The following is a 14569-nucleotide window of genomic DNA, read 5'->3' as shown; positions in this document are numbered from 1 at the left end:
CGCTCTGCTGGGATGCCACAATCTGGAAAGCGTCCTGAAGAGTGAGGTCAAAGTCAGTTTGGGCTTTGCCTCATGCATTTTCCTGCTCTCAAGAATCTCAATCTGGCATTGCCTATTGTCAGTGCCTGAATATGGCTCATGTTATTTTCCTTAGTTTAACAGTTTGTGAAAGAGAAAGGGCAACTCCAGTACCAGTTAGTGAGTCATGTTGGGATGTGGAAATCCCAGTCTTCAGATTTCTTTTAGAAAAAAAAAAGAAAAGAATTTGCCAAAATCTGACTCTTATCATCCATATAAACAAAGAAGGCTGTTAAGTTGTGCTTTCATACTGTTTGTTAGAAAATTTTTTTTTCCCCAAGAGTCAACATGTAACTCCTTATTGGTTCAGCTCTGAATTATGGTTAAATTTACAACTTAAATTTTGTTCACCAATGTATTTTTCCTTCTTTCATTTCAAGGAACTCCTCATCTCCCTGGCAGATATATAGGTGTATAAATAAAATTTCAGGTGTTGCTTGAGAGAATAATTCTACCTCAGACTGTTGCAATTAGTGGTCATCTACTTGGTGACCAAGTTTTTGATGAAAAATAGCTGTTTCCTAGCAAATGGATCACATAACCTTACCGAGGTTTAGGAAGCACTTTGCCATAGGAAATGAGCATTTTCCCAGTAATTTGTTGGCCTTTGAGTTCCAGAAAAGCTTTAGACTTCCCTGCTGTGCTTTGCTGATGGAACTACTTTCGAAACTGACTTACGTAACTTGTGAATAGAAGAGGGTTCCTAATGCTAATGTAAAAATGCCTCTTGGTTTTGTTTCCACAGCTCTTCTTGGGTCCCTCGTGGAAATTACATAGAGTCCAATCGTGATGACTGCACGGTATCTTTGATCTATGCTGTGCACCTCAAGAAGTCGGGTTATGTCTTCTTTGAGTACCAGTATGTCGACAACAACATCTTCTTTGAATTCTTTGTAAGGCCTTTTATGTTCTAGAACTTCCTTTTTGAGGGAAATTCATGTAAAATTTCTTTTAATAGGTTGTTGCTTTTGCGTGGTATACCTCTTCAGTTTTTTCTGTCAACTGAACCTTTTAATATTAAAAGAAAACCTTATTTTTTCTGTAATATTTTATTTTTGCTTAATATTGTTTATTTACCTCTGAGCTCTCATCTTGTTGAATAACATTGGACTTGTTTATTTTTGGTTATGATCATTAGATGACTATTTGATTTAGACTTTATGCGTGAAAAACGCTTTCACTCAACATTCATTTTAATTTTCTTTATAGCTACAGATGTTATTTCATTCAAAATATGTTTTCACCAATTTCAGTTTTTGTTTTTTTTTTTTCTCCTTGCAGTTTCAAATATTTGATTGATTTAAGTATAAGCATGGGCAGTATTTCAAAAGTGGAAGTGGTTATGTGTTTCTGATTCTGTCAATTTGGTATAATCTAAAGGAATCAGGGGATGAGATAGTTGATGTTTTTGGTAAGAGAAGAAATAGCATTATAGAATGTAGGATGAAATAGAAGTCTTACAGAGTCGGCCAGAGGGGAGGTGGGTAAGGGATGGGGCAACTGGGTGATGGGCATTAAGAAGGGCACGTGATGTGATAAGCACTGGGTGTTGCATGAAATTGATGAATCACTGAATTCTACCTCCAGAACTCAAAATGCATTATATGTTAATCAACTGAATTTACATTAAAAAGAATAGACTGTTGCTACTAAAATTATTTAAATATTTAATATAGGGGCACCTGGCTGGCTCAGTCGGAAGAGCACGTGACTCTTGATCTCGGGATTGGGAGTTCGAGATCCACACTGGGTGTAGAGATTGCTTAAATAAATAAATAAATAAATAAATAAATAAATAAACTTTAAAAAATAATATAAACTGTATCTAATCTAGCAAATATCTGTTGTGGCAGTCTCTCAAATGCTTGAGAAAATATTTTCAGATTGACTTCTTAAAAAAAACAAAGGTGTGTTGTACAGGTAACTGGGGAAAACTGCCTTGTAAAATGTTTCTTTGGTTCAGATTTCAGAAGCTCAGGTACTGATAATTCTAAAACAAATTTATTTTGCTTCTGATTTTGGAAATTTGTAAGTCAGAAGTTTGTTGGGAAGAGATACTTACCATGAAAGTACGAGCCTTGGACTTGAAGTCAAGAGATTCTGGCTCAAGTCCCAAGTACAGTGTTTGGCTGTGTGTTTTGGGCAATTAAGCTAACTTTCCGGCTCTCAGCATTCTCTTTTGCAAAGTGGATTGTTTGACCAGACAGACCTTTAAGGATCCTCCTTGTCCTAATATCCTTTGAGGAGTTTAGGATGTTAAGTAATATTCAAACTGATTTGATTTTTAAGCTACATTTTGTTTGCAAAACACTTCTTAGAGTAAATGATTCTCTATTCCATGGGACATGTTTGCAATATAACTAAAACTAGAGTAAGGTTAGGAAGTAAATAAGCATTTAGTTTTGTATTGTTGAGTAAGTTGAGAATTTTAAGTAGAGGTACTCCTAAGGCATGAAGTTTCATTACTTCCTTTGAATGGTGCCTTTGTTCTGGTTACAGAATGAAAAGAGGTGGTGAGTTCCTTCTTTTATTGATGTTTCAGGTTTATAGGTTGCAATTTATTGACTCAGAGGGTCAACACTTCAGTCATCAGGCTCATGGTTAATGGAAAGGAAATGTCTGAAGACTGAAAGATACAGTTGTACCTTCCGACATCCCATAATTTAAAGCCGTCAAGCATTTAATTTTAGAACTATGGGAATTTCATTCAGCTCCTCTACTCTTCTTTTTAAGTGATGAAGTCAAGACCTAGAGGGAATAAGTGACTGGACCAACATTATACCTTTACTGAAGAACAGAAATCAGATCCCAAAATGACATTAAAATACCCCCAAAACACATGATGTTTGCTTTTAGCTGAAAAAAGAAAAAAAAAAAAGGCTTTCAGCCTATCCGCACATGGACCACCAAAGGTATATTTAGGGTGCATAACTGCTTAGAAATGGCTTAACACCTGCATTAGAATGGTCATTATGCCTATTATATAAGTATGTGTAAATATAATACTTAAATTCAGCTTAAACAAATACCCTCAGTGGCTGAGAGTCTCTAGTATTTTTGGATGTTAAAAAGATCTGTTTTCTAGCTTATAAGCTTTTAGGAAATACCTATTACAGCAAATGTTTTAATGTTGTTGGCCAACTGGTCAGGACGATGAATGAAGTGGCCAAGATGTAGAGGTGACAAGTTCTTATCCCAACCCCCCTCTGTTGCTGACTTGTGGGCAGTACTGCAAAATGGCCTTGCTTTTTGGTGCCTGTGTATTCTTCACAGGCCTGGAAAAGTCATGTGCAAAAACCCTTAGGCATTTTGTAAGAATAGTCTGGAGAGCACCGTGTGTTTGGTGCTCAAGATAGTAGCTATAGTCATTTGAACTGGTATGGCACATGATTAACATTGCCCCCCCCAAATCAACATTTAGGGCTTCGACTTTGACCATAGCTACTTACCTGCATGTCTGGAATGAGTCCTGGGGAATTGATAACAAAGCAGGTGTCATTTATTTATTAACTTAAAACCTTGCTTCCCTAAGTCTTATAAAAACATACTTCATTTTTATTGGACCTGGATGGTGAATGAAAGCTTCTAAACTTTTGGTAAGATTTTCGTAATGATTTTTTCTCCCTTCTGTGAATTTTCAGAGTTAGCTGCTCTCATCTTCTCTCCCTCCCTCCTCTCTGTTTCTTAACCCTTTTGTTACAATAATGAGGATCCTTTACTTAGAATCACCATATACAGATGTCACTTAGGTTCCAGAAGTCTTGGTAGGTTTACTTGCTGAGAATTACTCACTGTCATTACTTAGTAGCTATTGAAAGAAGCTCTTGCAGCCTGTCCTATGCTGAGTAATGAGTTTAATTAAAGTCATTATTCAAGAAGCTTTACTGGGGCCCTTGTGTTTAATCCACAGATTCAAAACGATCAGTGCCAGGAGATGGACACCACTGCAGACAAGTGGGTAAAACTCACAGACAATGGAGAATGGGGCTCTCATTCTGTAAGTCTCTGTTTGTTTGTCTTTTCCCCACCAACCCCCATTCTTCTCCTTCCTTTTCCCAACGTTATAAAAAAAAGTTTATGAACAAAGAAGAAAAAATGGTTCATTAATTTAGACAGTTTCTAGTTAGGGAAGAAATTGTCCCAAAGTTCCAAGGACAGGGACTCTTTGTTCTTTGTCTTAGGTACTTTTTCCTACCTTTCTCTTTCTCCTTAGGCTTCTTTCCCTTCTCTTTCCCATCATACTCCAATTTTCCTCCTTTTCAAAGGGGCATTGACAAGAAAACACGCCATTCAAAGCTAACACACAGAACCTTGGGGTATGTATGTTTACATATGTGCTTGTCACATGGCTTGAATCAGTGGCTCCTGGCACTGGCAGGATCCTTTGATCCAACTTTCTCTGCAGTCTCCCAACAAGTGACTTTCCAGCTTATCTTGTTGGGGGTCTGTACTGACTCCTCTGTTGGACAGCTCTGCATATCACAAAATTCACCCATGGCTGGAGCCTTAACCTTCTTCCTATCTATCTGTTACCTTTTGCTCAAAAGTTCTCCCGTCTCTTGTCACTTGGAGTAAGGTGACAGCCTAGCCTCCACAGGACAACTCCAAATGCTTGAAAGCGGTTATCAGACAACGTGGTGTGTGACTCTATTATTACCGGGGGCACTACCCCTTTAGAATGAGGCATGGATTTCAAATTTAACTCTGGCTTACAGTAGTTGTGTTTCTGTAGGCAATTGGCTTAATCTTTTTTGTTCTGTTTTTGGCTTCATCTCTCTGAATCTGATTTTGCTTGTAAGAAATGGGAGTGATCTTGCAGGATTAAATGAGAAGATACGTGGGAGTGAGCTAGTGTGGTCCCTGCAGAGTAGACTGAGCTGTATGTCAGTAAGCAGCCGTCCACCCCCACTTTCGAGTTTAGCCTCACTCTTAAGTGGTTAATACAATGTACCCTTTTGGACTGTTTTCTTTCTTCCTTCCTTCCTTCCTTTCTTCCTTCCTTCCTTCCTTCCTTCCTTTCTTTTTTCATCTGTATGCCTGGAAGTGATGCTAGAACCACTTAAGATCCCATTCACCTAAGCATTTATTAAGCTGGGCTTTGAAGGTACAAGTAACCCTTGGCAACAAATATACTTTCTTCACTTAACACAGGGGAAAGTACTTAGTGCATGACTTTTCTGAGTCTCTGGCAGTGTGCAGTACTTGGATATGTTTTAATTTCATACAGCTTGAACTTGGCCTGCCAGAGACTACACAGAAGAATAAGAGTGGCAAATGAGAAAGCAAGGAGCCCTTAAATTAATTTGTTGGCTTTGACAGAAACAGCATGAGGTTTATGAGAAACGTAGTTTGGTAGGTAAATAGAACCATGTGCTGGTGGCCAAGGAAGCAAATATTACATGTAACATCAGTTGCAGTCATTTAAATCATGTTATTTTATAACAGCCCTGTTTTTCTCTGGTTGCTGTTGCAGTATAGTTTATTAAAAAATTTTTAGAAGGAAGCAAACTCATTCTGTTGCCTTTTTGTTTTCAGAGCCCAGAGATCTACTTATGAATAGTGGCAGTCCATAAATACGTGATTGGGTTGAGTGCCTTTTCACTCTCTGGAATGAATTCCTTTTAAATACAAACCAAGACTTCATGTACATGGTTTAAAAATCATTTTATCTTTTTGTTCAGGCTTAAAGAATTTCCTTTTCTTTCTTTATTGCTATATTTTTTTATTGTCAAGCTTTTTTTTTTTAAAGGAAATATGACTACAGCAGAGCTTATATATGAACTAACAGTAGACTTAAGTTCGTAGGTTCCTAATTAATGGTGTTTCATGATAACGCCTTGAAAAGTATAAAAGGGATTAGCTTTGAGGTATGATTGAAGTAGCGTGGTTTATCTGACCCAAGTGCCTTCTGTTCCTCTTTACAGGTAATGTTGAAATCAGGCACCAACATACTTTACTGGAGAACCACTGGCATCCTTATGGGTTCTAAGGCAGTCAAGCCGGTTTTGGTAAAAAATATCACAATTGAAGGTATTGCACAGCAATTTTTTTTAGTAGTCACATATCAGAATTTGGAGCTTGTTAAAACGTTAATTAAATTGTTGGTTTGGGTGGCTCAAGGGTTTATGGGGCAGGAATTAATACGTTAGGCATTGTACATGTCTAGAGATCCTGGTTTTAATTTTGGCAAGTCGACTGGCTTTTTTTTTTTTTTTGTACACTTAAACTAAATTAATTGAATCTGTGTGAAAAAGAAAGCATGATACAATTTCCAGTGTCTCTACATAAAATAAAAGGATCCTTGTTAATAAAACACTATTCCTCATTCAAGAAATGTCTATTGTACCAGACATTGAGCCCGCCCAGGTCACTGTAAAATCCACAGAAATAGAAATAAAATAAACTCTTTCTGTCTCCTGAACCTCTTTTGCCTCTCTGAACCAGCCAGGCATTTGCTGGCCCAGGAGAGCAGCCAATAAACCCTGGCAAGGTTCATTCTCAATTAGGGCTACTCTTAATTAAACCAGTCATTCTCCTTTATTAATGGCTTATATTTTACTACGTTCATACTGGTTCCTGTGACACTAACTCATTAGTCATAGGGACATCTGCTGGCAAAGGCTGGAATTACAAACCAGAGGAAAAGGCCATTTGTGCCAGTCGGCTAGGTCAGAGGGAGCCGAGTTGTCTTTTGAATACTCAGTTTATAATTTTGTATACCTCTGTCACATCTCACCCTCTTGTTTAAGTGTTTGCTCTCCTTAGGATGTTTAATCTATCCCAGTGTTTTGCACACAGTAAATGCTTCCTTGGTGTTGAGTGGATGGGATAAAGGATCCTTGCTGACTACTACTGTTTCTCTCACTTCTGATAGAAGCAGCAAGAAGGCCCTGATGTGCGTGTTGTTGGTGGGTCCTCCCTCCCATGCTCTGTTTTTCTTTACCACACAGGGGTGGCATACACGTCAGAATGCTTCCCGTGCAAGCCGGGCACATTTAGCAACAGACCAGGTTCGTTCAACTGCCAAGTCTGTCCCAGAAACACCTACTCTGAGAAGGGAGCCAAAGAATGCATAAAGTGTGACGAACACTCCCAGTTTTCGGGTAAGACCAGGCTTTGCCAGCTTATGCTCTTTGTTCTTCTCTCTCTAAATTTATGTTTGTTGAGAGTGTAGTGTCTTTAGCCAGAAGTCACACACCAAATGGGGTGGGAAGAGTGTGTCAGAAACCAAGTGTTGAAGGGAATCAGTATTGAATGGAGAAAATACGACTTCTTCTTACCCCTTTGTGCGTGACTTTTCCATTTATCACTTTTTCTGTTCCACACCCCACAGGGATCTATTTCTCCCCGTGCTTTGGTTATATGTACACTAATCTAAAAAAAAAAAAATCATAGTGTAGTTTTACATGATTGGTTGGCATAGACATGTGCTTGGAAAATTTCCATTTATTTCAAATTTACAATGTTCAGTGATAATGGAAAAAATCAATGTCTTATTGGAAAAAATTATGATATGTTTCTTGTGTATTATGGGAACATTTGTTGCTCTAGGGTAAATAAAGATGCAGGCTTTTATTTTCCTGAGGCCTAGCTAGTTCTTCCTAAATTCATCTGGTGTAAGGTTATTTTAAATTTTTAGTTGTCTGGGTTTTTTTGTTTGTTTTGATTTTTTGCCTTTTTCGAGAGTCACAACATAAATGATTCATTTCTGAAATACGTTTCTGTGTTGCAGAGGAAGGATCCAGCCAGTGTGTGGAGCGACCTCCCTGCACCACAAAAGACTATTTCCAGATCCATACTCCGTGTGATGAGGAAGGAAAGGTACAGGCTGTGTTCAGTCGACTGCATTTCCTGCTAATCCAACCTTCTTCCCAATTGGAGCAGCCTCCAGTTTGTTCCTGAGACACTTAAATGAGTTGATTTATAACACATGTTTGTAAGTAGGACGGAGGAAGTTTAAGAATGTAGAATCTCAATCTTGCTGCCCCGCTTTGATTTTACACTAGTAAAATTATTAGTGCTGTGGGCCATTTATTTGCTCTAAGTCTGCTTTTTCATCTGTAAAGTGGGGCTAATATCACGTCTTACTTCACAAAGCTGTGCTGAGAACGCAAGACACCCTCCGGCTGCGGGTCCTGGCGTCGTGTCTGTCATAGAGCGAGTGCCCCTAAAGGACTGCTATTTTAACACTAAATTTTTTTAAAGATTTTATTTATTTATTTGACACAGAGAGAGAGACACAGTGAGAGAGGGAACACAAACAGGGGGAGCGGCAGAGTGAGAAGCAGGCTTCCCACTGAGCAGGGTGTGGGGCTTGATCCCAGGACCCTGGGATCACGCACGATCTGAGCCAAAGGCAGATGCTTAATGACTGAGCCACCCAGGTGCCTCGACACTTAATTTTTTTTTTTTTTTTCAAAAATAATTGGATCAGGAGGAGCGCAGCCCTAAAATGTGTACTGTGACTCACAGGATGGAAATATCCTGAAACTTCTTTTCAATTATTTGTTTCCTCAGTCGGTTTGATCAGTAAGAGCCATGCAGCCATAGGCAAATTCAGTTATGGCCGATGACATTGTAATTGCGTTTAGAAAATGCAGAGTAATTACCATACAGATGGCACTTTGCCAGAGGAAAAATGCACACACGAACCCTGCGGTTGATGTGGCATCTTCTGTTTTACAGTGAGCCTGTAAAGTGTATGTCAGTAGAGAAACTGAGATTCAAGTGGCTGCCAGGGCATCCAAGTTGCCCAGCTGGTTAAGCCCTGCACTCGGGTTTCTGCTCAGGTCATGATCTCAGGGTTGTGGGATCGAGCCCCGAGCGCCCGACTCTGTGCTCTGAGCAGTTTGCTTCAGGTTCTTTCCCCCTCTCCCCCTGCCCCTCTCTGCTCACACTCTTCCTTTCTGTCTCTTTCTCTCAAAGGAATAAATAAAATCTTTTAAAAAAGTGGTTGGAATGCAGCACTCCCTCCTTGCGTTTACATCTTTTATATCATGGCATTTAATTTCTTGACCTAGTTTGGAGATATATGTACATGTCAGTATTGCTTTTCTTTTCTTAATTTTGTATCCTTAAGTTCTAAGCTGTGCTTTTCATATTTGTGTGATTATTAATCTCATCTTTAGTCCTCAAATTATTTTTAGGAATTGTCTTTTGAGTACTTAAGACCAAGCTCATTCTAGTATTTGCAGGAGAGCCATTACTTACTCAGAATAATTCTACTTAGAATAATTCAGAGGAAGGACAGTTTAAATTAGTGGAAAATTTTAATAATTAGAAGTATATGTATTATTTTTAATAAGAACAGTAACCCAAACAGTCATTAAATTAGAAGGAGTTTTGGGGCGCCTGGGTGGCTCAGTGGGTTGGGCCGCTGCCTTCGGCTCAGGTCATGATCCCAGGTCCTGGGTTCGAGTCCCACATCGGGCTTTCTGCTCAGCGGGGAGCCTGCTTCCTCCTCTCTCTCTGCCTGCCTCTCTGCCTACTTGTGATTTCTCTCTGTCAAATAAATAAATAAAATCTTAAAAAAAAAAAATTAGAAGGAGTTTTGAAGTAAGATCTCAATGTTCCTATAATAATGGCCAAGGAAGGATTATTTTAGAAAATACATGCGGAGAGCCACTAAGATGAGTTATAGTTCTTTACCTAAACTTTTTTTAGTTAAACTTGTCTTATTAATAAGCAGGGCAAATTGAATTTGTTTTATTCTCTATACTAATCACTAATTCAGCATCACTGAAGCTTAAATGAATGAGATCTAATATACAAATGGTTCTTGTCTTTGCTGTGGTGAAAATACTCAAAAGTCCTCTTTTTATTTTGTCCGTAAGTAGCTTATTACATGAGTGAGTAGTGTGATAAAATTTAGTTGACCTGGGCCTAAAGGGAGTAAAACCATGCATTAAATGTAGAATGTACAGAATACACACACACACACCTGTGTACACGTAAAATGCCCACAGGCATTTTGTGTTCACATGTACACACAAACTACGTTTTCCTATTGAGTCTAGGTGAACTCTGAACACGTTCTCAGTATAGAACACATTGCACTTGCTCTCCATCAACTCAGTGATTCTTTAAAAAGTGATTTAAGACTTTTTACAAGAGAGATGTGGGGCGCCTGGGTGGCTCAGTGGGTTAAGCCGCTGCCTTCGGCTCAGGTCATGATCTCAGGGTCCTGGGATCGAGTCCCACGTCCGGCTCTCTGCTCAGCAAGAAGCCTGCTTCCCTCTCTCTCTCTCTCTGCCTGCCTCTCCGTCTACTTGTGATCTCTCTCTGTCAAATAAATAAAATCTTAAAAAAAAAAAAAAAGAGATGTGTCTAGCTTCAGGAGTTAAAAAAAAAACAATAGAAGCTTAATTAACTGATACAGTAGAGAAATGTAGATTTTAGATGGGAATTTTAATCTTTTTTCTATTTCTGTTGGTTTCAACCTTTTCATGTGTTCTGGTTTCCTCTTTTAAAAAGATATTTTATTCTTGCTTGGCATAGCCTGATGATTTGCTGGTGGCTTAGTGATGTTTTCAGGTCATTCAGTGACTGTGGCTCCTTTTGTCCTGTCATCCTCTCTTTGATGTTATTTTCCCCTTGCTTGGAGAGCATCCTCAAGGGAAGCAACTGAGGTTGACAGACTTTGAACATAATCATGTATATGCCACAGGACTGGTACAGGTTTCTCTGTTCATTTGAAGCTCAGGTATTTGATTGCTTCCCCTCCTATAGGGAATATTTTTCAGAAGTATTTTAATTAGTAACGGAAACCCTTCTAATCCTGGTTGAGAGACTTTCATTAACATCATGAAAATTGCGGTGTTTCTGCTCACTCATTCATTTATTCAGTGAGTCTTCCTTGAGCACTGGTTATGTTACAGAGTGCTAGGTGATGAGGGCAGAACCAAGGAGAGGCAGAAGAAGAAGGCAACTGTCTTCATGGAGGGTAGAGCGGTAGTTGCCAATTTTTTGTTTGCAGCAGACTCCCCTGGTGGTTCCTGTCCCCAGTTTTCTGTTTCAGTAGATCTGGGGCAGGGCCTGAGAATTGATATTGCTCAGAAGTTCCCAGGTAATTCTGATTCTGCTGCTCTAGGATCTCACCAATTTGAGAACAAGTAGTCTGGATTTCAGAGGAAGAGATGGTCTGTTAAAAGAAAAGAAATTATTTCCAGCTCTAGATTAGTGCTACAGCAGAGAAGTCTCAAGATTTATGGGGATTGGACCCAGCCTGGGAAGGCTTCAGAACTGTATGAACTCTTGGCCAAGGTGTGGAAGAAGAGCTTTTCTGGGAAAGGAGCAGGATGGTGATGATCTGTTGTGGGAAGGAGGATGGTATAGCTGAAGAGCTAGTAGGGTATGAGTGTGACTGGACTGTGGGGGGGGTGTCAAGGGGGTGGCATTAGCTGCATCTAATGACACAGACTCATGCTAGAATGGGGAGGTTTTGTAGTGGTGAGTCACCTTGAAATTTTTGAGTATGTTTTCAAAATGTTCAGAGCCCACTTTCTACATAAAATGAGATACACTCATATGGATGCATACACATGCACAGATTCAGTGCTTGACATTTGAGCTAAAAAAATCTTGACCTTGGGGAGCCTGGGTGGCTCACTCAATTAAGCATCTGCCTTTAGCTGAAGTCATCCCACAGTCCTGGGATTGAGCTCTGCATTGGGCTCCTTGTTCAGTGGGGAGTCTGCTTCTCCCTCTGCCTGTCGTTCCCCCTGCTTTTAAAATCTTAAAATTTTAAATTTTAATTTATGCTCTTAAAATCTTAAAAAAATTTTGACCTCGTTAATGGCCACATAGTCATCAAGAGAAGGCATCTTTTGATGTTAGCACCATATTTGATAGAGCCTCTCATGATCTCCGTACAGCTAAGATAGAGAACTGTGGACTAAATGATATGGTTAAGAGGATATATGTCTAATTGAGAAACTATATGTAAAATGTTTGACTTAATAAATGGATATATCAGTGAGGAATATAGTTGATATTAACTAGTAATATAGTTGGTATCATGTATTTGTTACAAGAATATAAATTCAATAACATAATTATGCATATCCTAAGTCATACCGAGAAGAATATGAGGACACATGAGTACAATCAATATTTGATTTAAAAATCCTCACCTTGCTTGAGGATATTGCGAATAAGTATGTTAAATTGTAGCAATAACGCTGGGGAGAATGGCAGAAGTAAAATTTAGAGAGACCCTAGTGTGCTAGCACATTGAGCTCGAATTAACAAAGTCAACATTTATTTTAGTCAAAGTGTCAGATATAGAAGTATTTAGAAAAGAGAAAACATTAACTTGCCAAAAATATTTTGAAGAGAATCTAAGCTTTAGAACCTGGCTTACCAAGTAAAACAATACAACAGAGATAGATAGATAGATAGATAGATAGATAGATAGATAGATAGATAGATTTATTTATTTATTTATTTATTTATTTTAAAAGATTTTATTTATTTGACAGAGAGAGATCACAAGTAGGCAGAGAGAGAGAGAGAGAGAGAAGCAGGCTCCCTACTGAGCAGAGAGCCCAGTGTGGGGCTCCATCCCAGGACTCCGAGATCATGACCTGAGCCGAAAGCAGAGGCCTAACCCACTGAGCCACCCAGGCACCCCAATGCATCAGACATTTAAAGAAGGAAAAAACCTCCTAAGAGTACAAAGGATACTTATCTTTAATTAAGAGGGTTCAAGGCTAAAAAACAAGTTGCTCATTTGTTTATCATATCCACAAAAGTTGTCTTAGATATGCTCGCAGAAGTTAGAGGGATAAGGCAGTTTTGTCAGGGCATCTGCCTCGTATAGACAAGGCTTAAGCTTTTATTTATTTTGGGTACGAGAACTCCATAGAAGTAGTAACATTCATACATACATATATACATACATACATTTATCTATCTATCTATCTATCTATCTATCTTTTATCTCAGGGAGAAAAGTAATTCCCTCTCCTGCCCTGACTGTGGACAAATAAAAATTATTATTTTTATTATTATTATGTTCAATTAGCCAGCATATAGTACATCATTAGTTTTTGATGCAGTGTTCATCGATTCATTAGTTGCATATAACACCCAGTGCTCATCCCAACACGCGCCCTCCTTAATACCCATCGCCTTGTTACTCGTCTCCCCAGCCCCCAACCATTCTTCCAGTGGTGTGGGATACTTTGGTCCAACAGCTTCATTCACCATCATTCACCAGCTGAGCCCTACGGGCTGCCAGACTCTGTTAACTCCTTATTCCTGTCAGTGTCATACAAATCAGTTCCTAAAGGGGAAAAGATAGTGTCGGTTACCATAGTAAAAAGAGAGTGATTCTGTGCTGGTTCACAGAACTTGCCTACTCTTAAAAAACATGAATAGATCTGCCAAAGTTGTCTTGATGCTGGGAATTCCCACAGAATTTTTGGCACGCCTCTCCTGATATTTTCAGAGTGGTCATAGGTTTGCTAGTGTTTTGGTATCAGATCACTGTTGCAAATACAGTTCTTGTAATGATGACCAGGCACTCAGCTTCCTGTAGACAGAAACACATTCTTAATTACTTTAAAAAAAAAAATCTGTAAGCTTAATAGAGTACCCGGAACACAGAAGGTAATGAAGCATCTTTTGAATAAATTAATGAATGAGAAAGTTAGTGAGTGAATGTAAACATATTTAGAGAATTGTGTTTTGTCCTTGGCAGAGGGCTTGAGAAAATTTTGACAAACTGGGCAGAATTTAGAGAAGAGAGACCAGGATATTAAACTATTTGATATGAAATATGGTTGAAGTTGCTGATAATTTTTTTTCAGGTTGGAGAAAAGACCACGGGATGGAAGAATTTGGATCATATTTCTTACATGTTCTACTTGTCCCAAAGAGATTTGATCTCTTCTCTGTGAATATCCATGACATTTCATGTTTCTCTTCAAAGTGATGATGGTGACCATAATTATGGAAATAGTAGTGACGGTATCAGTAGCAGAAGCATCTGTCACTTACGTAATTGCATGCACCCTCACTGTGTGTGTGCTTGTGTTTTCAGACATGGCCTCTAATTCTTTTTTCCAATAGCTGTGCAATTTAGACATTATTATACCCAATTTTTAGACGAGAGAACTGAGGCTTAATGAGGTTAAGTAATTTCTGGAAGCTTATAGGTAGCCACAGCCAGTAAGTCTTAAGACTGGAATTCTAACCCTAATTGTGTCTGCTTCCAAATCCAGTGCTTTTGCGTCTTCTTCACATATTTTCTTTTTTTATATTCTAGCACTTTGTGAACCCGTCTTGTCACTATTAGACTGGAACCTCCTTCAGAGCAAATTGTCTTGTTAATATTTAAATTCCCCACAGTGTTTTCTTCTATACACAATATGTGCTTAATAAGAACTTCCTAAGTAGTAAGCTGAAGCATTTGATAGGAAATCACAGAAAAGAGGAAGCAGACTTTTCTGTATTATTCCATAAGGGAGAATTTGGGTGAAATTTTAGA

The 14569-nt window shown here is 38.7% G+C and overlaps 1 protein-coding gene across 2 annotated transcripts in view; it reads left to right on the top strand.

The window, feature by feature from the left end:
• Positions 1-14569, top strand: part of ELAPOR2 (endosome-lysosome associated apoptosis and autophagy regulator family member 2) — a 174970-nt gene that overhangs the window by 102953 nt on the left and 57448 nt on the right. For both annotated transcript variants that reach the window (XM_047695726.1, XM_047695727.1), the window contains exons 4-8: positions 824-971; positions 3989-4075; positions 6003-6108; positions 7029-7181; positions 7811-7899. In XM_047695726.1, coding sequence (XP_047551682.1) covers positions 824-971; positions 3989-4075; positions 6003-6108; positions 7029-7181; positions 7811-7899 — 583 coding nt within the window. The remainder of the gene's footprint in view (positions 1-823; positions 972-3988; positions 4076-6002; positions 6109-7028; positions 7182-7810; positions 7900-14569) is intronic.

This window comes from Lutra lutra, chromosome 11, assembly GCF_902655055.1.
Source record: "Lutra lutra chromosome 11, mLutLut1.2, whole genome shotgun sequence".
In the NCBI taxonomy this organism is placed as follows: domain Eukaryota; kingdom Metazoa; phylum Chordata; class Mammalia; order Carnivora; family Mustelidae; genus Lutra; species Lutra lutra.
The sequence above is the reverse complement of the archived record's forward strand: the minus strand, read 5'-3'. Positions and strand labels throughout refer to the sequence as shown.